The sequence below is a fragment of the Pseudoliparis swirei genome, chromosome 18 (genome assembly GCF_029220125.1).
Source record: "Pseudoliparis swirei isolate HS2019 ecotype Mariana Trench chromosome 18, NWPU_hadal_v1, whole genome shotgun sequence".
Taxonomy (NCBI): domain Eukaryota; kingdom Metazoa; phylum Chordata; class Actinopteri; order Perciformes; family Liparidae; genus Pseudoliparis; species Pseudoliparis swirei.
In genome coordinates, this window is record NC_079405.1 from 3,927,508 (window position 1) to 3,955,450 (window position 27,943).

The 27,943-nt window shown below is 43.1% G+C and overlaps 3 protein-coding genes across 5 annotated transcripts; 2 read left to right on the forward strand and 1 right to left on the reverse strand.

Annotated features, from left to right (window-relative positions):
- Positions 1-107: 107 nt before the first annotated feature.
- cept1b (choline/ethanolamine phosphotransferase 1b) lies at positions 108-11,442 on the forward strand. 3 transcript variants are annotated; one of them, XM_056437341.1, is made up of 10 exons: positions 108-302; positions 2,113-2,391; positions 3,117-3,291; positions 4,826-4,973; positions 5,536-5,677; positions 6,552-6,636; positions 7,815-7,946; positions 9,053-9,211; positions 9,385-9,510; positions 9,785-11,442. In XM_056437341.1, the coding sequence occupies exons 2-10, from the start codon at positions 2,195-2,197 to the stop codon at positions 9,905-9,907; spliced, it is 1,287 nt and encodes a 428-aa protein (XP_056293316.1). In that variant the 5' UTR covers positions 108-302; positions 2,113-2,194; the 3' UTR covers positions 9,908-11,442. The 3 variants fall into 3 exon arrangements, with proteins under 3 accessions (XP_056293316.1, XP_056293315.1, XP_056293317.1); XM_056437340.1 differs by lacking the exon at positions 6,552-6,636 and adding an exon at positions 7,468-7,552; XM_056437342.1 differs by lacking the exon at positions 6,552-6,636 and adding an exon at positions 7,468-7,483.
- Positions 11,443-12,209: 767 nt separating this feature from the next.
- dram2b (DNA-damage regulated autophagy modulator 2b) lies at positions 12,210-18,665 on the forward strand. The gene is made up of 8 exons (XM_056437343.1): positions 12,210-12,416; positions 13,609-13,790; positions 14,059-14,126; positions 15,737-15,879; positions 15,964-16,141; positions 16,688-16,770; positions 16,955-17,047; positions 17,241-18,665. Exons 2-8 carry the CDS (start codon positions 13,660-13,662, stop codon positions 17,367-17,369), a joined length of 825 nt encoding a protein of 274 aa, XP_056293318.1. The 5' UTR covers positions 12,210-12,416; positions 13,609-13,659; the 3' UTR covers positions 17,370-18,665.
- Positions 18,666-21,748: 3,083 nt separating this feature from the next.
- Positions 21,749-27,857, reverse strand: c18h6orf89 (chromosome 18 C6orf89 homolog). The gene is made up of 8 exons (XM_056438451.1): positions 27,721-27,857; positions 25,856-26,121; positions 25,274-25,439; positions 24,885-25,033; positions 24,512-24,663; positions 24,089-24,224; positions 23,236-23,359; positions 21,749-22,210 (listed from the first exon to the last, which is right to left on the reverse strand). The coding sequence occupies exons 2-8, from the start codon at positions 26,042-26,044 to the stop codon at positions 22,128-22,130; spliced, it is 999 nt and encodes a 332-aa protein (XP_056294426.1). The 5' UTR covers positions 26,045-26,121; positions 27,721-27,857; the 3' UTR covers positions 21,749-22,127.
- Positions 27,858-27,943: the final 86 nt, after the last annotated feature.

The following is a 27,943-nucleotide window of genomic DNA, read 5'->3' on the forward strand; positions in this document are numbered from 1 at the left end:
CTCTTTTTCCCATCCGAACCCGCGAGACTTGACTCGTCACAAACCGTTCGTCTCCGCCAAAACAACGCGAGACTTCCGCGATGGCTAACGTGAACTAACGTGAACTAGCTCGCTGTGACAACGGTGACAGTCACCGGTCGCGGTGATCCACCTCCAGCTGCCGACGTCCCCCGCGCGGTGGTCTCACGGTGATAGAGAGCGACTCTAACCGCTACCCACCCACAGAGGGGTCCCGTCCGCCGGCTCGAAGCGTCCTCACCGCCCCTCGGAGCGCCCGCGGCTCTCGTCCTTTAACCGGCCAGGTCAGTTGAGCTAGCTGTCTCCCCGGGGTTACGGTTAAAGACGCGACCGTGTTAACTGGCGAATTTGAACCAACGCGTCCTTTTTTGTCGTAATTACAAACAGCTGTTGAAAATAGGAAGATAACACGTAGCTGTACTCGTTAAACATCGCATTGTTTAATTTGTATAGTATATATTATTAAGTATATGAGAGGGGTTGACGCTTCATTACTAAATTAAACCAAGCGGCGTTCATGAGGACAGCCATATGCGAGGCGACAAGTCGCCAGTTAACACGGTCGCCTGTTAAACCGGAACACCGGGTCAGCTAGCTAATCAAGCTTAACGTAAAGTAGCCTTCCCCGCCGGGTGAAAGCGGCGATAACGCACTCTGACTCCATCGATATATTTAATGTGTTGACGGGGTTTTATTCGGCATGTTTATAAAGAAAAGAATGACAACGAGGTGTCTTGAAACTTGTGACGCGAAGTCTTCCGGAGCGACCCGCGTCGCTGCGAGCAGCCAGCCGGAAGCAGCGAGCGGGCGGCTTGTTGCTCTGCTGTGGTCGGGGGGTGTGTGTGTGTGTGTGTGTGTGCGCGCGTGTGCGTGTGTGTGCGTGTGCGTGACACTCTGCTGGTGTCTCCTCACACGGTCACGTGGGTCGTGCTCATGTCCTCAAGGGGACTAACAATAACAAACATGTGACAGTTCATTTCATGCCTGTTGGTTTGTAGCACCAGGGTTCCTTCGGTCACGGAAAACCTGGAAAAGTCATGGAATTATAAAAATGTTCATTTCCAGGCCTGGAAAAGTCATGGAAAAAACTTAAATCATCAAAGTTTTGGAGAAGTCATGGAAATGTGTTATAATCACATCATTTACGGCGAGTTTGAAATAATTAATAGGTTTTTTAAAGAAAGACGCTCAAAATATAAGCCGGCGTACGCTCTCCATACGCCACATTTTTTACATTTTTCATGTTTATACCGAGATTTCAGTTTGGTCTTGGACATTTGGTTTAAAGTCCTGGAAATCTATCGGTCAAAATGTGTAAGAACCCTGAAGTACATTTACTTTATTATAATTCTAAATACTTGTGCTTGGGTATTTCCATGTTGGGTTACTTCACGTTTTCACACTACACAGTTTGACTTGCCTACTTTAATGTGTAAACTTCAGTTACTTTGTCGATTCAGAATAAGTAACAAATAAAATCAACATGTCATGTATTTATATGGATACGTCTGAATTAAGCATGTGTAGTTCACTTTACAATTACGTTTTTAAACGAGGTGATAAACATGTAAAATATGAGGTGGGATTATTTGTGTGTTTTTGACTTGGTTTTCTATCTCTGAGTCGTTTTGTTTTCGTTTCACCGTGACCTCGTAGTGAAACGCTCATAAGAATGTGCTGAAGCAATGTATTGTAAAAAGAAGAATACATCAATAACATTATATACATATGACATTTGCCATCTTGTAAACTGTGTACTTACTTTTTCACTTACATTTTGATCCCAGTTATTTTCCCCATTGTGAGTGTTTGCTGCTATTCAGCCTTTGTAAAGTGACTTTATTTTGAGTTTTGTCCTTCAAAACAAGACATTTGAAGACGTCACCTTCGCCTCTGAAAACTGTGATTGACGTTTTCCACAGTTTTGGGAGATTTTAGAAGAAATGAAACTGAGAAAACACCTATCGGATTGGACAATGATGAACATAATCCTTGTTTTTCAGCCGCTCCTTTGGTTTTGTGAGTCTGTCCATCGCGCAGTACGCTGTGATATTTCCACAGGCCGGTGTTGTGACATTTGGGTTCTCGTTCCAGCCTCATCCAGCCCCGCTGTGGATCTTTGGCCCCTCCGGCAGGGCAGAGGCAGAGCCACCGGGGACCGGACCAGCAGGGCTCCATGAGTGCGACGGGGCAGCAGCAGCAAAGTGGGGGCCTGCGTTCTCGCCGAAGCCTTGGCCGCGACAAGGACCCCGGCCAGGGCGCGGTGGGCATGGAGGCCGCCTGCTGGCTGGCCCCCGGAGTGCTGCGCAGGCTGATCGAGCTGCCCTCGCCGCCCCTCTCCAGACACCAGCTCAAGAGACTGGAGGAGCACAGGTAACACCCGAGTCCTCTGAGACACGTGGTGGAGTTATTCCCTTCGCAGAATGCGGAAGGTTATGTTTTGATCGCTGTGTATTTATTTGTGTGTTATTCGCATAACTCAAAAAGTATTTAACCGAATCGCATGAAATTTGGTGGGATGATTGGTTATTATCCGGGGACCATTTGATTAGATTTTGGGATCGATCGGATCAAAGGTCAAGGTCATGGAAAGGTCAAAATCTTCTTTTTACCATAGCACGGTCAATTTTCAACTAATGCCAACATGTGGCTGCGGCGAAGGTATGCGCTCCACCGAGTGCCCGTTCTAGTTTAATGGTGTGAACACCGAGTGTTTCCAGTTCTGTGGTTTAGCCGTTAGTCACACGCGGTGCTGCTGTGTTTGTGACGTCATCGAGTTTTGACACGTCGAACTCAGTTGCTGAACAATTTAAGAAAAGTATCTACTTCGTGTTTATTGGTCCTGACTGTATTTTTTTAAATTGTGATTTATTTTTTCTGCAAATGAAACGCCAGCTCTGCGTTTGTGGTCTGTCTGATTGTTCCGGGTATTTCCACGGCTGGAATGTCAGATCTGAAGACCACAAAATAAGTCGACCAGTCATATAAATCATCACCCGCCGCTTGTCATGACTCCAATGTGTCATTGCGTCATTATTTCTGGGGGATACTGATGTAATCGTAAGTAAAGTCAGCTGCTCACCTGGCTGTTGTTGCAGGTACTGCAGCGCTGGGCGCTCCCTGCTGGAGCCGCTGATGCAGCGTTACTGGGAATGGCTGGTGGGCCGAGTCCCGTCCTGGATCGCCCCCAACCTCATCACCATCATCGGCCTGGCCACCAACGTCATCACCACCCTCGTGCTCATTTATTATTGTCCCACCGCCACTGAACAGGTGAGTCATCGCTCTGAAACAACGTTAGGGCGCACGGTCTTCATGCGAGAGCAGATTTAACGCGCGATAGTTCATGCTTTCATCCAGTCACTCTCGTTGTTTTTACATCTAGACCAGGGGTGTCACACTTATTTTCACCGTGGGCCACATCAGCATCATGGCCGCCCTCTTAATGGGCCGGAAACTCTTTAGAAGCTCCTCGAACATATTGTTAAATAACTCTCTTTGCATTTGGTTATTATTTATTTGAGCGTAGACATATTGTAGATAAGAAAATGTCTCTAATATTACAACATAAATCCATTTAATTTGAAACCTTCAAAATAAAAGCACGGGAAATTTTGCTTCAATTTCTATAAGAAAAGCCGTCGGGCCACATAAAATGATGCGGCGGGCCGGATTTGGCCCGCGGGCCTTGTGTTTGACACCTGTGATCTAGACTAACCTATAGCTGTCAATGAAACTCAAAACTTTCTGCAGATGTACAATTTTATGTAATTTAATCATTTATTATTTACTCAAAGAGAAGACATTTATATTGAATTATTGATAAAGCTGTGTTCTTGACACAGCAGACTATTAAAAATATGAATTTGCATTTACGCCAAAATAAAGCGGAGGCTTTTATTTTCAGCTCACCTTGTGCGTCAATGATTTAAAGTATGAAATACTAAATAAGAGATTTAATTTAATTCAGAGCGCGGGGGTTTGATCCTCTGCCACTGACTGAAGGGGCTCCTGGCTGCGAGTATCCCAAATCCTGTTTATTGACAGTGTCTTTTATAATTAATTTATTTCTCGGGGCCGGCGTGTCCCTGAGCTGTCGGCTTCGAGTTTATCGGATTACGGAGACGTTTGATTAATAATGGAGCAGCTCCGGGAAACGGGACCCGCTCACAGCAGGAGGCCCTGATGATGTTGGCCGGAGGGATTCAATTAACATTCCAGGAGGTTGGCGAACAAGTCGTCACGCAAAGCGTCCCGAACGTCTCAGGAATGTCCGACGGGGATTTAGAGCCCTGAAGGCGACTGAGTTATATCCACGTCCGTATGACGTCAACGAGTCGCTGTCGAACACGAATACCTCAACTTATTGATAATCAATGACATGTAATGTTATGTAGTCAGCTTTCAAATTGAACTCTGTAAATTCAAAATAATATATCCTCAAATAATGTTTAAATAAAGTTACATTACTTTAAGTTAGAAAAATTAAATTGACTGAATTGTCTTGCAGCTTTAAATTAATTTCTTTCATGTGTTGAAATCTCGTCTTCTAAAAAGAGAGAAAAGGGACTTCTACCTGTGGTTATTGAAACTAGTTTCATCTCTTTCCTCCTCTCGTTCTTGTTGGGCAGTGAATGAATGTGTGACGACTTGGATCCCGTTGGCCACTAATATTGTTTATTTTCTGATCCTTCATTTGGGTTTTCCGTTGACACCCAAAGATCGGTGCGTTGTCTTTCTGGGTCACATGACCTTGAAGAGATCTGCCTCGGCTGTTTTTTGAGTGACCTCTGCCGTGTCGTTCCAGGCGCCTCTGTGGGCGTACCTGCTGTGTGCCGTGGGCCTGTTCATCTACCAGTCACTGGACGCCATCGACGGGAAGCAGGCCCGACGCACCAATAGCAGCTCTCCGCTGGGCGAGCTGTTTGACCACGGCTGTGACTCCCTCTCCACGGGTCGGTTTCCTCGTGTGTGTGATTTATTGTTGTTGCGTTTCACTTTACAGTTAGTTCTGTTATTGTGGTGATTCATGTTTAACATGTCTCTGTGATGTTAAAAATTTCTTTATTACCTTCGCATTGAAAATACGGAAGGTTATGTTTTGATCGCAGTGTATTTATTTATTTGTATGCGTGTTATTCGCATAACAAAAAAAGTTTTAAACCGAATCACATGAAATTTGGTGGGGTCATTTGGTGGGGTCATGGAAAGGTCAACATCTTCTTTTTACTATAGCACGGAATTTTTTTATCCCATTGGCATGCAACTAATGCCAAAATGTTCATAATTCAATGCCCAATCTTGTGATATGCGAAGGTATGCGCTCTACCGAGTGCCCGTTCTAGTTGACTCTGTGTGATACTTTTGATGAACACACACACACACACACCCCACCACTTTTTTCTTTCTTTTATGCTTTTGATCAGTTTACCCACAATACCTTTCTCTGCGCGACCTGACTTCAAAGAATCTTTTTACATTTAACATTGTTTTGTTTTTCTGTGTGTGTGTCTGCAGTGTTTGTGGTGTTGGGAACCAGCATCGCCGTCCAGATGGGCACCAACCCAGACTGGATGTTCTTCTGCTGCTTCGCCGGCATGTTCATGTTCTACTGCGCTCACTGGCAGACCTACGTGTCGGGGACGCTGCGCTTCGGCATGTGAGTCGACTCCGCCGCCCGATTTGTGTTGTTGATGTTTTTTTAAATTGAAGAACGATTAATAAATTCCAGGCGTTACAATTCCGTTATTTAACAATATTGCCACCAATAACAAATCAAAACATGTTTTTCTACAAAAGCAGATAAAATGCATCCGTATTTAATGTGATCTTGAGATTGTATTTATTTATTAACTCAATACTTTGATGCAGCATCAGTGCGTCTGCAGTGTGACTCCGTCTTCTCTTTCCACCACACGGAGGTGAAGACGGAACTTAAAGCGACATCAAACTACAGATTAATACAATTAACATTTATTTTGCCTCTGGGCCTCTTTGGTTGTGGTGTTTCGTGGTTTTCCTTCGCGTGTTGTTTCTGTGGTTCTTTAGGATTAATCCGACTTGGTGAAAAGTCCGACTCATGTTTTATTGACATGTATGTTTTAAAATGTGAGGAATCTGCCTTTTTGTTGTTTTGGTGCATGACTGAAATAATCAAGAGAAAACTAAGATAAAAGTGCAATAGAATAATTAAAACAGAAGAATATGATCAATATATCCGTCTTAAGTAAGAGAGCTGGAAAGCTTTCTGCTTTTTCTGCTGACTCATTCATTTCACTCGATATAAAAATTTAAAAAACGAGTATTTTGCTAAATTCAGTGGCTCAGTGGTAGTTTTAAGGAAGCAATAAGGACATTAAAACATTTGGTTAATAATCTTCTGCATGAAGTCTGAAACACGTCGGCGGACATAAACAGGTTTTTGAAGGTTTTTCATGAATGAATCTGAAAACCCGTTTTATTCATAGCGAGTGTCTCTTCTGCGACGTTGTTCCCGTCTCTCTGGACTCAACGTTTATTATTGTTTTGTGTAGATTTGAGAACCCAGAGCTGCAGATGTGTCCGGCGGCGTTACAGCTGCTCACGGCCGCTGTGGGTCCTCGTCTGTGGAGCGCGACGGTAAAAAACCTCCCGAACCCAGAGCTGCATGGCGCTTCCCCCGCGGAGTCACGTGACTCCAAACCGAACTAACCGCGGCTTGATCTCAAACCTCCCCGTGTGTTACGAGCGGATTCTAAAACGGGATCTAGTTTTAATTTACATCCATTTCACTCGGTATACAGACTCAGGAAAACGTAAAAGTAGGAATATGTAGACTACTGTTAAAAAGTTTGGGGTCACCCAGACAATTTTGTGTTTTCCAATTGTAAAATTAATAGAAAATATAGTCAAGACACTGACAAGGTTAGAAATAATTATTTTTATTGTAAATATTAATGTTGTTCTTCTTGTGGCTCAAAGGAAGGACGGTTTTATAGCTTCTCTCACCAGCATAACTGTTTTCAGCTGCGCTCACATAAAAAGTGTTTTAAGGGTTTTCTACCCCTCCGCTAGTCTTCTAAGGCGATAACCACTAGAACACTGGAGATGGGCCTCTACACACCTCTGTAGAGACTTCATTAAACACCAGAGAATAGTCATTTACCACATTAACTATGTAGAGAGAGTATTTATAATTAATCTAATGTTATCTTCATTGATAAAAAACAGTGATTTGAATAAGGACATTTCTAAGTGACCGCATCATTTTGAACGGGAGTGTATATTTAAAATGAGCCCTTTTCTTTGTAGGAATCAAACCAACACATAATCCCTGAGAGGGAAGGTGACTTCCTGCTGACTCAATCCACCAGATGACAGACATGAAGGCGTTCTGTGTGAGGACGAGTGTGTGCTGCTGGTCCACGTCACTAATCCTCACTGTCGACTCTGCTTTCTCCTCCCACTCAGCATTGATGTGACTGAGGTGCAAATCTTCATAATAATCATGTATTTGCTGGCCGCCGTGGGAGGATCTGCTTTTTGGCAGTCTCTGGTAATTGTGATCGGTTCTACTTCCTACAGATTTGAGATTAACGATAACTGATGACGCCGTAATGATGTAATGATCCGTGTTGCCGTGTTTTGCTCTAACGTTCCCGTTCTGACCGTTTCGCTGTAATTGTTCTCGGGAATACAAAGAATGTCGCTCGGAGCGCTTTTAGCAGTCTCGTGGTGAATGTACTCGCAGTACCCGAGTTGTGCGATTCCTTAATTTGAGTGTTTTTCACATTTATTTTGTACGTCTTGGTTTGTAGATTCCGATCCTAAACATCCAGATGAAAATGGTTCCTGCCATCTGCACTTTCCTGGGAGCGATCTTCTCCTGCACCAACTACTTCAGAGTGATCTTCACGGGAGGAGTCGGCAAGAACGGGTCCACGACCGCCGTGAGTCCGGAGGGTGGACATAAATTTTTTTTTAAATAATAATGTTTTATTTTTATTGCAGTCATGCTTCACTAACTAGGTCTAAGTGCACAAAACATCCCTTTATTCTGAAAAATACAATATTCCTTTTTTAAAAATTATTATTATAAGACAAAAGACAATACATAGACATAACACCTAGAGGACGACAAAACAGTGAGAACAACATCATAGTCAGAGTATTGTGAAAAAAGAAAGTGTTTGCATGTGTTTGTGAGTTTAAAGAAATATATACTTTATTTTCTATTTAATATATATATATATGTGTGTGTGTGTGTGTGTGTGTGTGTGTGTGTGTGTGTGTGTGTGTGTGTGTGTGTGTGTGTGTGTGTGTGTGTGTGTGTGTGTGTGTGTGTGTGTGTGTGTGTGTCTCTCTCAACCTCTCGGCTAATGAGTCTTGTGGCGTTTCCTTTTGAGCGTTCAGCTCTGCAAACTGTTGTTGTTGTTCTAACGAGCAAACGGCTGTGTGACACACACAAAAAAAGCTAAATTGAGATGCATATTATGGGCTGTCGACGGGTCCAAAGAATGCTCTTAAAACCCGAATGATACCCCACGTGTCTTCATGGGGAAACGCTCCACTCGGACGAAGAGGCCTGATGTGGAACATCCCAACAGAATCTACTGTTTGCATGAAAGTAGAACAGTTATCCTCGCGGTTGAACGTGGGCGTAAACGTCGTCATTGTGACACGTGTGCACAAGACGGCGGGTAGAAAACAGTTTAACTGGTTTTTAGGAGGGGAAGCTCCTCGTCGCATCGGAGTGAAACGAGCCGACGTTCGTCTCATTGCGTCGTCTCGGCTCTGATCTCTAGTCATGTGACACAAAGAGCCCAAAGATACTTGATCAACTGGTAACTTCTCAAATAAAGACATTTCATCTGTTATTTACTTTGCTTCATTCAAACATCTTGAGGCAACAACGGGAGTCCGTCTCTATCGCATCGTGTCCTCTGCTCCTCCTCGCTGCTACGTGTTCGTTGTTCTTCATCTCATCGGTTTGAAGTCTTCTGGTTAGATTCTGTTGTCTCTCCTGACGTTTTGTTTCTGTGTCTCTGTCATCAAGGGAACCAGCGTCCTCTCTCCAGTCTTGCATATTGGTTCGGTTATAATTTTGGCGATGATGATCTACAAGAAGTCGGCGGTCCAGCTCTTCGAGAAACACCCGTGTCTCTACATCCTGGCGTTTGGCTTCGTCTCCGCCAAAATCACCAATAAATTAGTTGTGAGTCAAACCTACTGTTAAATACTTCTATACAACCAGAGGAGTCGCCCCTGGTGGTCAGGAGAGAGAATGCATCTTTAAAACTCTTCAGTACTAAAACTGGAACATAACTTCTCTTAGCCTCGTGTGTTTTAAAGTTCTGTGTTTTCTTGTCTAACTTTCTGCGTCCTCAGGTTGCACATATGACAAAAAGTGAGATGCATCTCCACGACTTGGCCTTCCTGGGACCAGGCCTCCTGTTCCTGGATCAGTATTTCAATAGTTTTATTGACGAGTACCTAGTGCTGTGGATCGCTTTGGTGAGTACTGGCAATGAATTAATTTACTAGTAATGTAGTTGCATAATATAATGTTAGTAGTTGTAATTGGTTGAAGCCTATTTATTACTTAAAACTCAGAAAAATCAAACGGCAAAAACAACTAACAAAGAAAAACAGAAAAGGCAAAATTCTGAAATATTAAGTTTAAAAGTAGGATTTTATAAGTTAATATTAATTATAACGTGACGCTAAAGTGTGAGATTAAACTAATGGTGTGAATTGTGTGACGAGTCTTCCTCTTCCTCCCCCGCAGATCATTTCCTTCTTTGACTTGGTGCGTTACTGCGTCAGTGTTTGCAACCAGATCGCCTGCCATCTGCACATTTTTGTTTTCAAAATCAAGCCGTGTTCTACGCTCGGCGCGGCGCCCCACTGAGGACACGCCTCCTCCACTGAGGACACGCCTCCTCCACTGACTCTGTCCTTAGTCGCTCACGTTTCCTCCTCTCGTCCACGTAGAGATTCAGAGGGGGAGGACGTGGTGTAGGAAAAAAAATGGAAAAAAAAAATCTAAGTATGTGCTTCTGCCAACTGAATGTGAGGACAAATAATATATATTGAGAAACCCAGAGTATTACCGTCTTTTGTTTGTTTCGCCGGTGCAGAATTTGAATTTGTACCGGCTTCATTTTCTGTAATAAGAATATTCTCGTGAACAAAACCTTCAGGAGGGTGCAGGTGCTACTCGGTACGCTTCGAGGAGACAGGAAAACTTCAATGTGTTAAAAAAATTATCGGAAGTGAATCGAACTCCTTTTTTTTGTTGCTTTTCATATTATAATTTTTGTAATATTTGCATAACTTTAACCTTTTTGCTATTGTAAATACCAAACTGTTCCAGTTTCTGTGGGGTTTTTTTTCCTCTTCCAAGTAAAAAAACAAAAACAAAAAACACGTTTATAAATCTTCATGCTTATGATTTGTATAACTTTATCTCCTGCACATTACACAAAAAGAGCTGTCAATGTTTTTGGAGGAAACTCAGTCGACCTCAGAACGTTGTTTTTGGGAAAAACTGTTTTTCATTTGATTGTCCACTGAACCACTGTTTTTGGGGGTGCGGGGGTGCTTTTCAACTTATTGTGTGTTTTATTGTCGAGTCTAATGTTATTTGCTAATATATTCATTATGACAGTTTGGTTTATGCGTCCGCTACACTTCATTGTTGTTATCGTTCCTCGTCGTGCACCAGAGGGAACAACACGGCAGACTTCTTCACGGCTGTTGGGTACGAAGGCCTCCAGTTCACGGTTTTCCACATTTTGCAGTCGATTTGAACGAAATTCTACACGTTTAACATTTTATTTCTTCAGTCTCCAGCCGTCGCTCGGCTTACTGCCACGTCTGCACCTTGTATTATTATTATATAATTATTATTATGTAGTTTTCTTATTGTCAACAAATCCTGTGAAAAGACAAACTGTCAATGTGTCGGTTCTCTTAACACCTCCTGGCTTCTCTGCTGAGCTCATCAGTGTCTCATGAAGATGTGTGTGTGTGTGTGTGTGTGTGTGTGTGTGTGTGAATGAAGGAACTTTGTTTCACAGTCATTGATGTGTTTCGATTAGTTTTTAGACGCTAATGTGGCTCAGGGAGATGTATGGGGGTCATCGGGTCATTTTCATGGTATTTGTTGATATTAAGAAAGAAACAAATATCACCAGACTTGAAAAATGTCCCTTTTTTTATTTTTTATGAACGACTTCCTGCCGCCGTGACTGTTATTCATGTGTGAATGTCAACTTGTCCTTTAATAACACAGCTTGGTGGACGTGTTTCTCCCCCCCAAAACAACACACACCACTGTTTTTTAAAGTGGTGACGGACGAGAATCGGATCAATTTGCTTTTAATCTTTTGTTTTGTTTTTGTCGTTGACAGTTAATAAAAACCTGTTTTATTTGAAAAGGCTGCTGCTCGCTCCGCCTCCAACTTCCTCTGACTGCCTTGTAGTTTTAATGTGGACGACATGTTTGTCCTTAACAACAGACACTACTTTCTTGTTTTAGATTTAAAATCTCTATATTTATCTATTGCCAAGCGACTGTCTGTAGACGCTGCAGCTTACTGAGCCACCTCAGTTTATTTAAAATATCTAATAAGGGCGTATTCAATAACTACTGTGTGAAGTTCAGGTACAGGGTGGTTTAATCGTAAACCACAGCTATCTTATACACACACACACGTGTTTAAGAGTCACTTTACTGAAATCACAACATTTGTTGATGATGCCTCGCAGTATCTTTTAGGATGGAAAATTAGAGAAATATTAAAGAGTGAAATGAGATGTATTAAAAATAAGGATGTGATATTCAGACAATAAAGTTGCATTTATGATTATTATTATTTTAAGTCATAATGCATATAAAGTTGGACATCACAAGAAAACTGTTAATGAAAATGAGGTAAACACAAAAATAAGATTTGGTATTTTGAGAAGATTGTAGTTTATCACTTTTTGCAAAATATTATCATTTATAAATTATATTTGGGTTTTATATGTAACAAACGATCACATTCCTCCAGTGAGCATCCTGAATTAATCGCCTTAACATTTAATAATGTTTTTTATCAACACTTGATGTGATCTTCCTCTCACCTGCCGAGGACGCTTTTATTTCCGGTTCGCCTTTGAGGCAAAACTCGGGATGCAAATACCCACCGACTGTTTTCTTTTTTGTGGTGGACCTGCGCATGCGCGCTTTCGCCGCTCTTTCGCTTTAACTAATACAATCGTCCTGTGACAACTTTTAAAGTATTTATTTAATGGAGGTTTTGCACACGACCCGACGCCACTTTGAGTAAACCGACGTATCTGACAACCGGAATCCGGATTGTAAAGACGTGATTAAAGGGAGATTATGGTCGCTGGAGGACTCTCATAACGTGAGTTCAATTACAAACCGACTTCCTGTTAGTCCGGACGGTGCACGTGATGTTATTAACGCTTAAAACGGTAAATAAATAAACGTGTAAAAGTAGCTTTTACACCAGTTGCTATCTGGCGTAGCTAGCAGCTAACGCGAGCTGCTTATTGTGTGATATAAATCAGAGGATTGATGCGGTGTTGCGGTTTAACAGGCGACCGTGTTAACTGGTGACGTTTCACGTATAGCTGCCTCGTGACTGCCGCTTGGTTTAACTTTGTAATGAAGTGTCGGCCTCTCTCATATACTTCTTAATATACACTATGCACATTAAACAATGCGATGTGCAGCTAGGTGTCTGCAACGACGACAAAAACGGACGTTGGTTAAAAGTCTCCAGTTAACACGGTCGCTTCTTAAACCGTAACACCGACATTCGTCTCACCAATTATCATAGATTCACGCTTATGTAACTAACTATTTGTTTTATACAATTTGCATTACATTTATTTATTTAATGAATTTGCTGATTTTATAAGCAAACTTCTATTAAAAAATTGTTAAATTCCCCTTTTTTTCATGTAAAGTTTGGCGTGTGTGACTTCCCCATCAACGACCAATAAAAGTGAAACAGATTATTGTTACAGACCTTTCTCTGTTCCTCTTCCTCAGTGAGTCACACGGAGTAACAGTATAATTGTAGATTAATTTAACTTCTCAGGAAGTCACATGAACTGGTAAATTAATTCATATGTATTAGTCTAATCCGTCCCGTCTCTAATAACTGGTTGTTTTATGATTTATGTTCTGTGACAGTACAGGTTATTCAATCTGCAGACATTTTATTTTTTTAATCAACTGAGAGAAAATAGACAGAAAATAATCCAAACAGACGTCTTCAGATGTTTTAAAACTCAAAACCTTAAAAGCATAAATATTCCATCAGATTAGTTTTTAGGTGGAAAGATCCTATCCACTAAAATTCTTTCACACTTTGGGGGTACAAATAAATATAATGTTTAAATCTAAAGCAGTCGTAAACTGGAAATAAACATTAACGTCGATATATCGACAAAACAAAGGGAATTAATTTGGTCATTTAGTTTTTATTATTTGTGGCATGTTCTCGACGACAATGAGACAGATGATGACTGCTGCTGTGTAAAACTATGTGTGCGTGTTTGTTTGTTTGTTTTTTGTACCGGCTATAGTGAACTAAAACACACACACACACACACACACACACACTCGGGGGAGGAACCATGTGGTGGTTCCAGCAGGGTCTGAGCTTCCTGCCGGCAGCGCTGGTCGTCTGGACGGCGGCGGCCTTCGTCTTCGCTTACATCACAGCGGTGGTGCTGAGGCACGTGGACCCTCTGTTGCCTTACATCAGGTCTGAGTCTCACACACACACACACACACACACACACAGACACACACACACACTGTCTTATTTATTTTCTTTACATTGAGTCCATGAAAATACAGCTGAAAGCAAATTATAATTTATTTTTTAATTGTTTTGCATTTGTGTAATAAATAAATAAAATAAATAATACATTTGTTGAATCAGACATATGTTGGGTATAGTAATACATCCACATTGCAGTTGTTATTTGGCGTCTGAAGGCATAATCTATAAACGGTGTTTCCTGTTGCAGCGACACCGGAACGATGGCACCGGAGAGGTGTCTGTTCGGCATCATGCTGGATGTCTCCGCCTTTTTAGGTAACGCGCGCGCACGCGCACACACACACACACACACACACACACACACACACACACACACACACACCACTCACTCACTCACTCACTCACTCACTCACACATGTATATTTATCAGGGTTCGTACGGTCATGGAAAACCTGGAAAAGTCATAGAATTTTAAAACGGTTATTTCCAGGCCTGGAAAAGTCCTGGAAATGTTGTTATATTCACATTTTCATTTACGCCGAGTTTGAAACAATTAATATGTTTTTGAAAGAAAGACGCTCAGAATATAAGCCGGCATACGCTCTCATACTGGCGGCGCAATTATTATTTTTTCCCGTTGCAAGTGAACGCACCTTAACCGGAAAGTTCGCTGGCCATAGCAACAGCAGCTCGGGAGTCTGGGTCCGCTGCCCCCCCGACCCGATAACAGAGTTACTGTTGTCATATTAAAACTCCTTAATCACCCGTATACTCAGTTAAACACTCAAATCACACGTTGAAATGTAGTCTCGTAAAATAAATAATTAAATATCCATACAACCGATTCTCTCGCCCTGTGGTCTCAGACTACACTTTGGAATTTAAACCGCAGCAACAAATAAATCTCTCCGGCAGATTATTTAGTCGACATCTGAGCATAGAAAAAGTCTAACATTATAAAATCATTTTCCATGAACTTTGTTGGACAGCGAGTATTCAAAGTCCGCCTCCTCTCGTCTCCAGACATAAAGTAACGCTTCATTCAGAGAAACGATGCAGTCAAGAACATGTTATGTCATGCATATGTTATGCCCATCTGGATTATTGTTAAAATAGATCTGGATACAGGTTATTTGTGAATGTAGGAAACATTAAACACTTTGTTCAGTAACGGTGACGATGAAAATATTATGGCCTTCAATGTTTATGTCAAAAAAGTAGCAGGAAACTGCAGGGAATCGAACCCCATCCCAGCAAACCAGGAGTACCATTACCAGTGTCTTTTGCTGTGTGTGTGTGTGTGTGTGTGTGTGTGTGTGTGTGTGTGTGTGTGTGTGTGTGTGTGTGTGTGTGTGTGTGTGTGTGTGTGTGTGTGTGTGTGTGTGTGTGTGTGTGTGTGTGTGTGTGTGTGTGTGTGTGTGTGTGTGTGTCAAAAATTTCAAGGACTTGTTTCAGCAGTTTGAATATTTCAGTTTGGTCATGGAAATTTGATTTAAAGTCCTGGAAATCCATGGGCCAAAATGTGTAAGAACCCTGATTTATTTATATATATATATATATATATATATATACACACTTTCTGAGTGAGATGTAGCAACAGAAAATTAATTGTAATTTTTTTTGCTGAATTATAAATTAGTTCCGACTTGTTATATTTGAGGTTTTCCTGATTTAATGAGTCTTCTATGACGATGAACTGATTATTTAAATTTGTATAAATATTTTTTCCATATTTATATTTAAAGGTTTCACTCCCACCATTTTATGACATTTTAAGATAAATGCATTCTTTAAGAACATAAACGTGTTTCTTCATTTAAGTTTTTGTATATATTATGTCTGTTATTACTTAATTGTTTATAATAGTTTAATATCTTAACTTCCACGATCAATAGATGTTAAATACTGTGTGTGTGTGTGTGTAGGGATGGCCACAGTGTACGTGCGTTTCAAACAGGTGGAGGCTCTGACGGGGGACGGCGAGCTCAAGCTGAACCGGCTGAACCGCGTCGGGCTGCTGCTCGGCCTGACCAGCTCCTTCGGGATGGCCGTGGTCGCCAACTTCCAGGTGAGCGCCGCTGGTCCCGGGTCGGTCCACGCCTGTGCAGTGTGTCCAGTGTTAAACTGCGTGTGTGTGTGTGTGTGTGTGCAGAAGACCACGCTGTTCTCCATGCACCTGGTGGGCGCGGTGCTGACCTTCGGGGTCGGGGCGCTCTACATCCTGGTCCAGACGCAGCTCTCGCTCCGCATGCAGCCGCTCCTCCACAGCAGGAACGCCTTCCTGGTCCGGCTCGCCATCGGGGTCTGGACTCTGGGCAGCATCGTCATCAGTATCCTTCACGCGGGGAGGGAGGGAGAGAGGGAGGGAAAGAGAGAGGGAGGGAGAGAGGGAGAGGACAAGAGAGAGAGGGAGGGAGGAGAGAGAGGGAGAGGGGGAGGGAGAGAGGACAAGAGAGAGAGGGAGGGAGGAGAGGGAGAGGACAAGAGAGAGAGGGAGGGAGGAGAGAGAGGAGAGGGAGGAGAGAAGGAGAGGGAGGAGGAGAGGGAGGAGAGAAGGAGAGAAGGAGGAGAGAAGGAGAGGGAGGAGAGGAGGAGAGAGGGAGGAGAGAAGGAGAGGGAGGAGGAGAGGGAGGGAGAGAGGAGAAGAGAGAGGGAGAGGGAGGGAGGGGAGGAGAGGGGGAGAGAGAGAGAGGGAGGGAGGAGGAGAGAGGGAGGGAGGGAGGGGAGGAGAGGGAAAGGGAGAGGGGGAGAGAGAGGAGAGAGAGAGAGAGAGACGCTCTCTCTTTCTTTCTCTCTCTCTCCACACCTTCACGTCCGGATACATAATCCCCCGTTCAGAGTTCTTCACCTCCGCTGCGTTCCCTAACTCCTCCCAGTGTTCGTGTCGTCCGTGGTGATGTACAGCAGTCTTCCCGGAGTGGACGTCATTCGCAAACTGCACTGGACTCCAGGAGAGACGGTCCGTCCTGCAGCCGGAGAGACGGCTGATCGCAGTTTTTGTTTAACGCAGTTTTCTAACTCCTCAGATGTTTTCTGAACTCGAGCAGCTCCACGTCTCGTCGTCTAGAGAACGACGATGACGCGTCGTTGCTCGGTAACGCCGCTTCTCGGCGGCTTGTTGTTGATGTTTGTTTTTGTCTCAGGGCTACACGGCTCACATCATCAGCACCGTGTCCGAGTGGTCTCTGGCCTTCTCCTTCATCAGCTTCTTCCTCAGCTACATCCGAGATTTCCAGGTACTTCCTCGGCTCCGCGTCTGCTTTTGAACGTCGATACATATTCAATGTACGTGACTCGATAAGAGTTCCCGTAAATGTCGCGCGGTCGTTTAACGTTTTTAATAAAGTTCTGCGTGTTGACGAGTGGAAAACATTTCTGAACTCTTTGTGTTTTTTTGTTTTGTTTCTGTCTTTTTTCGTTTTTCTGAAGAAAATTACTTTGCGAGCCGAAGTCGATTTGCAGAGCGGCCACCTGTACGACACCTGGCCACACGGCGGCGCCGCGGAGTCGACCCTCAAACCCTCCGAGTCGTCTCCGCTGCTGGCGGGAGGAACGTGACCGGCTGCTTCTCACTTCCTCTCCTCCGGCTTGATGGCCTTTTTATAATAAAGACTCTCAAAGCTCGTAAAGGGTCAGTTCACCAAGAAAAGAACATTCCTTCCCTTTATCGGAGAGACTTCTGCCTCCACCCCAAAACTACTTTACTCATAAATGACTTACTAATAAAGTGTGTCGTTTTTCAATTTTGTTCAAACGTGACAAACCTGGACGAATAAAATTCAAACTACCTGACTGGGGAGACGATGGGATGAGTCCGAAAACCAAAACCAGGCCAAGATCCCGTTGGTGACGCCAACATCTGGGTCGGCCTCCAAAGCCGCGGCGAGGAGAACGGAGCGACTCTTCATGTGTTCTGATTAAATGACGGGTTAAACGCAAAAAATTATTTATATAAGAAAACAGAAATAAATGTAATGTCTTGTTGTGTCGGTGGATTTATATTATGACTGTTCTCTGACTGCTGCCGCCTCGTTAGCGTAAACAGAGGGAGACGCGCGACTACGTGACGCCGCCGCTTCCCTTCTGGTCCATGTACTTTGCGTACAGTAGAGAACCACTCATGGATAAGGTTACTAGCACCTTGTGGACGAATGCATGAGCTGATGTGGGTCTTCGCCGCTTCACGAAGCCGCTTCACGCCGCCGCTTCACGAAGTCGCTTCACGAAACCACTTCACGCCGCCGCTTCCCTTCTGGTCCATGTACTTTGCGTACAGTAGAGAACCACTCATGCATAAGGTTACTAGCAACTTGTGGACGAATGCATGAGCTGATGTGGGTCTTCACGCCGCCGCTTCACGCCGCCGCTTCACGCCGCCGCTTCCCTTCCGGTTCATGTACTTTGCGTACAGTAGAGAACCACTCATGGATAAAGTTACTAGCACCTTGTGGACGAACGCATGAGCTGATGTGGGTCTTCTTTGATGTTGTCCTCTTTGATGTGGGTCTTCTTTATCGTCGCTGCTTCCCGCCTCCGCTTCCGAAAGGTGAAATATTTCCCTGGCTGTAGGCTACTTACACATTTTTTCGCTGAAACATTAAAGCCACACTGACGCGTTGTGTTGTGACGTCATCAGAGGGATCCCGCCAGGCGTTCCATCTCCATGGATACAACATGGCGCTGCGCACATTCAAATGTTATGATGTGGCTCTTCTTTAGTAAGTAATACCATAAGTAATACTATAAGTAATACTATTGTTACCATTAGTAATAGAGCGTATTCACGTGACGTCAGAATCTCAATCGCGCCATCTTGGGGTCCCACTTATTAAATGTCAGAAGAAGTTGACCTGGCTATCGTGTCCGCTGTTTGATTATTCGAGAGCCCAGCAACCTCATGTCCTTCTGCATTACCAAAGAAAGATTTCAGCGGTTGGAATTGAATATTCGCAACGCTTTTTTACCTGATTTTACTCGCTCAACACTTTGTGGTTAATTCGCTAGTTACCCCTAGTTACCAGCACATAGCCCGGTCACATTCCTGTAAAACAGTTTTAATTTCCGCTTTCGATCATGGGACATTAACAACTATTTCTGCGTTATACTTGTTGTAGAAATACCACATCAAGCGCCCCGTGTCTGGGTTCAAATATGATCCGTAGTCACAGCTCCGCCTCCAGGACGAGTGTCTGGATGAAGCCGCTTCCAGCTCCTTCAGGACCAGCAGTGACTATTTGGCTGGCCGTGCTGAGTGCTGTTCCCATGGAGACAGTGTTTTATTTTACCTTGAAATGAATCACAGAGTAAAGGCAGACATCGCCCGACGGAGTTGCCATGTTCATGGCTCCCAAGTTTCCATCCACAGTTCCTTTTGCGCAAGTGAAACATTGATTTTCGCTCGGCGAAAAAAGCAAAAAGAGATTATTGACGAGAGTGTCAATGGAAACGTGCCCACAACCCGATGCATCAACAGAAACACATGAGAACAGTCCTAACGCTCATACGCCGAGTGAAGCTGAAGTAGATGCATGACAAGTTGAAGTAATAGCCTGTCTTGTTGAGCTGATAAACCCATATTCTGAATCATTAGTCCCACATCCAACAATGAGGCACAGTATAATCACAAGGCACGCCGTTTTGAACTGAAATCGCGTCTCCTTCAGGATATAATGGTCATTTCTAAGGGAAGAGCGGCATACAAACAAGCAAAACAATGCCGTGGTGGGACCCCAACATGGCCGCCAGAGTTTGTTGTGGTCACGTGAGTGAATAAGCTCTATACCATGAGTAATACAACAAGTACTACCACAAGTAATACCATAAGTAATACCAAATGCAATACTACAAGTAATACCATAAATAATACCATATGCAATACCATAAGTAATACCACGAGTAATGCCACCCACAAGTAATACCATAAGTAATACCACAAGTAATACCACAAGTAATACCACGAGTAATACACTTTGGACCAGTGATTAGCTCGCAGTGGTCAAACTCCACAGGTTACCTTTTTAGATTAAAAACAACTGCTGCTGTTTGGATTAATATATATATGGAAAATAGAGGGAACCGTCTTTTAATTATATCATTGTGTTTTTAACCTTATCAGTTTATTAATTATAGTTCAAAAAGTCTTATTTAATTATTCTGACGGCTCATTTCAGACTCAATGCAGTTCCTTCTGTATATTAACTGATAACATATCTGCAGTATTTAATCTCTTTATTAGAACATTATTAACATTAACTTGTCTCACTTGTAGTTGCTATATATATATAAATTAGGGCTGTGATACGATTAAAATTTTTAATCGGGTTAATCACAGGTTTTTGTGGATTAATCATGATTAATCACATATTACCGATATTCTCGGTATATTTTGTGAGAACATAGATTTATGACAAAAGACGGATATATACATTTATACATTCTTCTATACAATGGTGCTGCAACTCAGCAGTTATTTAGCAGTTTTCTTCCATATGGAACATTAATACATCTTCATCCTAAACAGAATGTTTAACCCTCCTGTTGCCTTTCGGGTCAATTTGACCCCATTCAATGTTTAATGTCGGTGTTCTTTGGGGTCAATTTGACCCCAGGCTGTTTTTCACTGTGTCAAACATATCAGAAATATCAACTTTTTTATTTATTTAAAGGGCTATTTAGGTAGTCAACAAACACACATAAAGTACCTCACACTTAAACTTGGGAAACAATATTAATTCTAATAATTTTCTGGAGGTTTTAATTGCTGGGGTCAAATTGACCCCGAGAGTAAAATATGTTAGTAAATGTAAAGGTAACAGGAGGGTTAAACAGAACATGTTTCTCTTGTTTGTCAACCATTAACTCCACCATGATACAATCTAAAGGTGGACAGATTGACAAGTGACTTTTTTTTTGCTCGGTCCCGATGCGCGCGCACGGAGCTCTGTGGCGCGCCAGACGGAGATCGATAAGTGTTAACGCAACGCGAAGAGACAGAGATGACATGCTGCTGTGGAGATACGATCAACAACAGACGTTTAGTTTAATAAATGAACAAAGACGTGCTCTAGAGAACATGTCAGGGGCGGGCCAATCTTTTAATGTCATGCGATCTACCGACACTACGCCGCGATCGACTGGCAGGTCGCGATCGACGTGTTGAGACCCTGATCTACAGGAAGTAAAAGTCGTAACAAGGTTTCCGGAGGTGAACCTGCGGAAGGATCATTACCGATGAACAGACCGTCTGCATGAGAGCGGACAGAGTTCAGATTGAAGTGGTGTGTTGGAAGCTCATTTTGCAAGTGACTTTTTTTTCGTCCCAACGACCAACAACAGACGGATTGGAAGCTCATTCTGCGCATGCGTTAAATGCGTTAAAAAAAAAAACTAGTTAAACCTGTAATTGGATTAACTGAGTTAACGCGTTATTTTTCACAGCACTAATATAAATATATATATATATATATATATGTGTGTTCGAGATAAAGATTGTGTGTGGTTGTTTTACTTAACGTGGGTGAACCGGCTCTTTAACTTGGAGGACACCAACAGAAGAGGAAGAGCTGAAGGTGAAGCTGCAGGTTTGTCTTAGAAATACAGGAGGTCTACACACCGAAATAATCAATCAGAAGTTCCCAGAATGCAATGCAAAAAGAAGTGAGGACTCATTGACTGGATGAAGGAAATCAGCCAAAGCTCCACGTGTTCCTAAGTTGATTACCTCTGCACCTCGTGAACTGCAGCTTCTCACAGTCGGCCTCTCTTCATTCTTCCGTCTCATCAGCTGTTTGACATGTTGATTTAAAAACAATCGTGACTTTAGATAAACCTGGAAAGCTGCAAACATTTTGTCCACCTGAAGACACTTCCCTGCCTCGCGCGGTTCAATGTGCGATGCTAGTGATCGACTATTTTCAGTGTGAAAGAGAGACACCCAATGGTTTGATCAATATTTGTTTTAATTGCTAGGGATCTGCTTGAAGCTATGGCACGAGCGCAGCCAGAACAACGAAGCTGCTGCAGAGAGTTTAAAATACACGAGGACGAAAGTCAATCAAATTCTTTTCTCAGGCCCTTGGATCTTGCTCGAGATCCCTTTCTTTAATTTCAAACTGAAGTCGTGGGTGTGTGCGGTGGCTTCCAGGTCTTTTGAGGACGCTGAGAGGAGCGTCAGGAAAAAAAGAAGAAGAAGACCGGAGGGTTGTAAGGCATCAGTGGGCGGGGCTCCACAGAAAGACCGGCACGCTCCGAAGATTCTACATTCACAGCCGATCTCCTTTGTGTCCTCCTTTCCGGCTTCCGACTCCCTCCTGAAGCTTAAAAGGCCGACCCGTCGCAGATGATGTTCTGGCCTCGGCCCGGGAACAGCTCCATCTGCCAGTACCGAGTGTCTGCGTAGACTACGGAGCAAAGACGACAACCGTCAACAACCGTCAACACGCTGAAATACAGTCCTGTTTCCTTATGACGACACGCTGTTTGGCATCATTTGTACGCAAAATATAATAAAGAGTTATTTTTTGAATTTATTTTATTGGTTGGTTGAGAAAAATATATTCATGAATTATATTAAAGTGTTTAATATTATTTAATTTATTTTATTGGTTGGTTGATAAAATTATATTCATGAATTATATTAAAGTGTTTAATAGTGTGCTGTTTTAATCCACCGGCCTCATCCAGAGCTCTTTTTTATTATGTGTGCACAAGGTACATATTTTAGCCAAAGATAAAATAACTATTTTATTTTGTATTCAGCAGCAAATAAAGTTTTAATGAATTGTCAAAAAAAGTCCTTCACAGTTCACTAATACTTCACTTTTAAAAATAGTCTAAAAAATCAGTTGAAAGTTGCTCAGCGCTGAACTCATTGAGCTGAATTATTATGGCTCGTATTACTTACTCTGAAAGGTTTTTAAGACTTACTTTTAAATGGTAAGTACTTCTTAAATTTAAAATGCTGTACTGTAACTTTGCATTGTGTGTATTTATCCTACTCTTAACAATTATCCTATTTGTTATTGTTTTATCTTTTATGCTGTACGGTCTGTCAGGGGACTACCGATGCAAATGAGCTGAAGCTACACTCTGGTACGGAGCATCGAATGGCGACATTTATGTTTTAACTGTACATGGTCCCTTTTAAATAAAGATAATAACTAATAATATCTGAAATAACTTCTACACACAAACGACTATCTTGTGCACAATCATTGTTGAAAAGAAACCTCTTCAGGCGGCTCCATAGAAAACACAATAATTACATAAATACATCTATTGATTTACGTTTTGGGACGTGGGACCAAATCTATTGTTAAATTGTTTTCTAATCTGTCCGCTGTGGTTTTCCCACAAGTAGTGTGTGTGTTTTCTACGGATCTACGGTGTGTGTTTTCCATTCTGTGTATTGGTACGCGGTGGTTACCCATGTCTCCGAGTGTCAGCCACAGGTTGAAGGAGCTGCAGTGTTTCTGGCAGCGTTGAACCGGCAACACTCGGACCGTCGGAAGCCCCTCGCCGACCACCAGCCAGCCAAACACCGCGACGCCCTGAGACACGGGACGACAAGGCAAGCCTGAGAGACGAGGCTGAGGGTTCAACTCGGAGACCCTTACAGACGAGGCTGAGGGTTCATCGAAGGCAGCGAGCGTCACAGAACACGACGCTCTTCAGTCAACCTGCGTTTTCACACAAAAGTCTAAAATAAATAAATCTTTAATGACAAATCTAAACAAAACTATGTGTCTGTAAACCTTCTAAATCTAGTGAACATATGTGTGCATCAAGTTTTAATCTTGTAAAAGGGAGTTGATTTTAACTGGTAGACGGGTTCTTATTTTGTCTTATAATTTTAAATATTTAACATTTTCCTGAAAAGGAAATCCCGTTCAATCTTGACTCGTAACTGGCAGTGAATGAGAAAAAAAAGAAATTAATAATCCCCTCACTAATAACAATATATTAATATTCCTGTGAAAACATCTCCTTCAAACTATATTTATTCATATTTCATGCAAAATTACATTTTCAAAGATTATATTTGAACACATTATGATAACGTCTGAATAATTGATCTGATATATGATGACATGATATCAGATCAGTGCTCGGTTACTCGCTGATCAGTAATCCAGCATTTCCGGGCTTAATCAAAATCCAAATAACTCGACCGACATTCACAGAGTAACCCTTCGGACTTGCATGTTGTTGTTTTTGTTATCACTCCAGTAACATTAACTCTGTGTTCCCGCGTGTGGGTTGTGGACATGTGAGCTCACTTTACTCTGGGAGTTCGTGCTGTGGGTGACCAGGCAGCGCTGCACGACGGTCCCAGCACTGTCCAGCAGGGGGCAGAGCTCCGCCTTCGGGAAGAGCCACCTCAACACCTTCTCCCTGGTCCCGGAGCTGAACCTCCTGCACCCACCACACAACAGCGGTCATTACACGTCATCAAAGACTCGCCGCACATCAGATCTCACCGACCGCACCGACGATTAAACATTCTGTATCCAACTGGACAGACGGAAGATAATCATTACAAATGTAATATCTGTGTGACTAAAGACGACTGTTTTTTATTAGCATTCATCTTTTGCATCTGCTACCGATTTTCCTCAAATCCCACTGTGATTATGATGCCGGTCTACGTTGCTCTGAACCGAAGTGGACCCCGTGGCGACCTTGAACATAAACATCGGTACCAGAGCAGAGTGAAGTTGGCGGGTCCTTGAGGGAGTCCCAGATTATGGTTCGGCCGACCGTCGTCCTCCTCGAGCAGAATGGACATGGAGCCCGAGTGGGCCAAGTAGAGCGCCTCAAGCTGCTGCCGCTGGACACAGAGGGAGTCCCCGCCCTGCAGGGACCAGGATGGCCAATGAGAAACCAGTAATAACAGAACATCGGTGAGATGGGGTGTGGGGGCCTCATCAGGAGAAAGTCCGACAATAACCACGTTGTGATCACAATATAATCTTCTCTTCTCTCAGCACGTTTGTTTTCTAAAGAAATGAGGTGAAAGTGAAGCATCATAAACCCAAAGTTCTGTCTGATTGACATCTGGGTTTGACCTCTGACCTTTAGCAAGACGAGCTGCGGCCCCCGCCTCAGAGTCACCGTCCCTCGGAGGCTCTCGGGGACCTCCAGCACCGAGGAGATCTCCGCACAGCCGGAACAGTTGACCAGATTCTGCCTGAGAGAGCCGGCACTCCACCATTCATGGAAACCTGCAGTGCACACGCACACACACACACACACACACACACGTACACATGTAAACAAACTACAAGTCAAATTCATCTTTATTTCCACAGCAGGTGTTGGAAAAGCATGGGTTGTATTTACTTGTACAAGTACACACTCACTCCTCTATACGGGTGACGTTGGGATGCAGCCAAGGTGTGTTGCACTTAAAAACGTGTGTGTCTGTGTGTGTGTGTGTGTGTGTGTGTGTTCATGCTTCACACCTTGCAGGTTGTACTTCTTGGCGATGGGCAGGGACAGCAGGCGGACGTGGCTGAGGGGGGACGACCAGTTGTAATAGCCCAGGTTGACCAGACCCAGCTGGGGGCCGCTGTGAGGGTACGCGAAGGCCAGGACCACCACCAGCAGGAAGCCCACCGCCACCACAAACTGACAGAGGACAGGGGAGGTCATCTCAAAGCATGCAGGTAAACCTGTGTGCTCTGTGCACTCGACATCAGGCAAGACATCTGTAGTATCTAGAGATTAAATTCAGGTTGATCAGCATCAGTTGTGTTTCTTTTGCTTTAATTTGCACGTCTTGTCCATCACACGATCGCTTCCTGACACGTTCTTTAGCTCAATGTTATCAGATCATTCAAAATAAGAGTCATTCTAGTTTGTAATCACGTTGCTGTTTCATTGCCGAGCTGCAGTGGACGAATAGGACCTCAAAGAGTATTTCAACACTGCATTTTCATACAAAAGCCTCCTAAAATAAAGTTTTTTCACAATAAAGAAAGCTTAAAACGCACCAAAATCCTCATATTTATCTTCTCCTTTGACGTGCTCCAGCCCTCCGTTACCTTTATGGTGGCTCTGAGGATGGGGAACTGGGGCGGCTCTCTCCGGGGCTCATGGGTCTCCAGCACCTGCTTGATGAACCTCTCGATCTCCCTCTCCGACATGCCGTAGCGGTAGCCCGACTGGCGGAGGATGTCGATGCTCTCGGAGAGCTTGTCGTAGATGCACGGCTCGCTCGTCGTCGTTCCCATGACGACAGCGTCGGCGGGCCTCTCTTGTCAAACGCGTCGATCTCCGGCCGCTGCGTTCTCCAGGAGCATGGTTTCACCTGCGGAGTCGCCCGAAATGTTAACCACATAGACCTCACGCAAGAGATTATAGACCGAATAACTTGATATCGATATTACAAAATATTTACACGATGAGATTATATACCTTCAAACATGCAGTAGGATTTAAACACAGTCGACCTTTGTTCATGACAGTGTTGGACTCCCAGGAGTCCACAGAAACAAGCTCTCAGGTCTCTAGTTAATGAGTCAACATAGGATGCTCAAGGCCTGACGTGTAAAGTAAATAATGGACTCGAGAAATGTTGAATAGTTTTATCCTCATCATGCTTCGTTAAGTAGTTATAGCTACACTACCGGTCTAAACTTTTAGAACACCCCCATTTTCCCCCAAGTTTTTATTGAAATGTAAGCAGTTCAAGTGAATAACCTGAAATGGTACAAAGGTCAGCGGCAAACTGCCAGAGGTTAAACAAAAAAGTTTAGCAAAAATAGTGCAGATTTCAGGGTTATACAAAAAGGCCTTTTTCAAGGAGCAAGTCATGGGTTAACGACTTGCAGCTGTTCTGAAAGTTTGCAAATTAAGCCTCGAGAGTTGATGCACACGATTCCTCCAGGTGTCTCAACTTTAGTTGATTGCTGTCTGTGTAACAGCAGTGTCGGAACAGACTTTCTAAAACTTCTTAGACCGTTGCACTGTTTTGCACTGTTTGTTCTGTACTGCACTGTTTGTTTTGTTTGTTCTGTATATTGTATTGTGTTGAAATGTATATTTTGTGTAAGCACTGAGAGACACTTTACCGAGTCAAATTCCTTGTTTGTGCAAACTTACTTGGCCAATAAAAACTGATTCTGATTCTGATTCTGACTGTGTTGCGACACCCTCTTAAGCATTATTTAGACAGTATTGTACTGCAGGAGGTCGTATATTGCTCTTATAATGGCAAGAAAAACACAACTAACAAAAGACAGACCATTATAACCTCCTTTGGAGGAATTGAGGGGTTCTAAAACTTTAAACCGGTAGTGAATATTAAATAACGTGAGTGGTGCAAGAAATACCTTTACATCAGTAAAAGTAGATATACTACAGTAAAAATGCATCCACACATATATTGTAGAATACTAAATATTGATGTGTCCACAGGAGTATGAGATGTGAGGCCCATGTTGTCTTGTTTATGGATCATATATAATACTGCCATGCCATATATCATGTGTTTATGTGTGAAAAGCAACAGTGTGTCAGCTAAATGTAGTGGAGTAAAATACAATAATGCCACCTCTAGTGTAAGTATAAAGTAGCATACGTGGAAATACCCAAGTGAAGTACAAGTACCTCGAACGAGTACCACACGCGTACTTTACGTTGGTTAACGTGACATTCCACCACTGCCTGAAGTAAAACATGCCATTAGTCCGGCTGCGGAGTTCATAACAAACGGACATCTGCAATGTCACGACGAACCCAACGGGATGACGCGATTTAACGCTCGCGAGCCGTTATTAACGAGGTATGTGGTAATAACAACGTAGTGACGTAACTTAAACGCCACAGAGCTGATAAACTGACACTGGACCCCGTAGCTTGTGTTTCGTCGCTTAAATGAAAAAACATCCGGACGTGAACGCCTCACCTGAAAGGGACATCCGCCTCCGTAGGGCGTCTTTATCTTTCTCACGTTACCTGCGAAAATAAATGTATTTAGTTTTAAATTAAACTAGCTCGCTAATTGAGGTGCATGGATATACCAAATAAACATTCCGGATGCAGTTAGTGACTCTTCGTCTTCTTCGTTGGTGTTTGATTTGGCACAGTGGCGCAGTACCAGCGTGAAATAAAAAAATAAAACGTTTTTC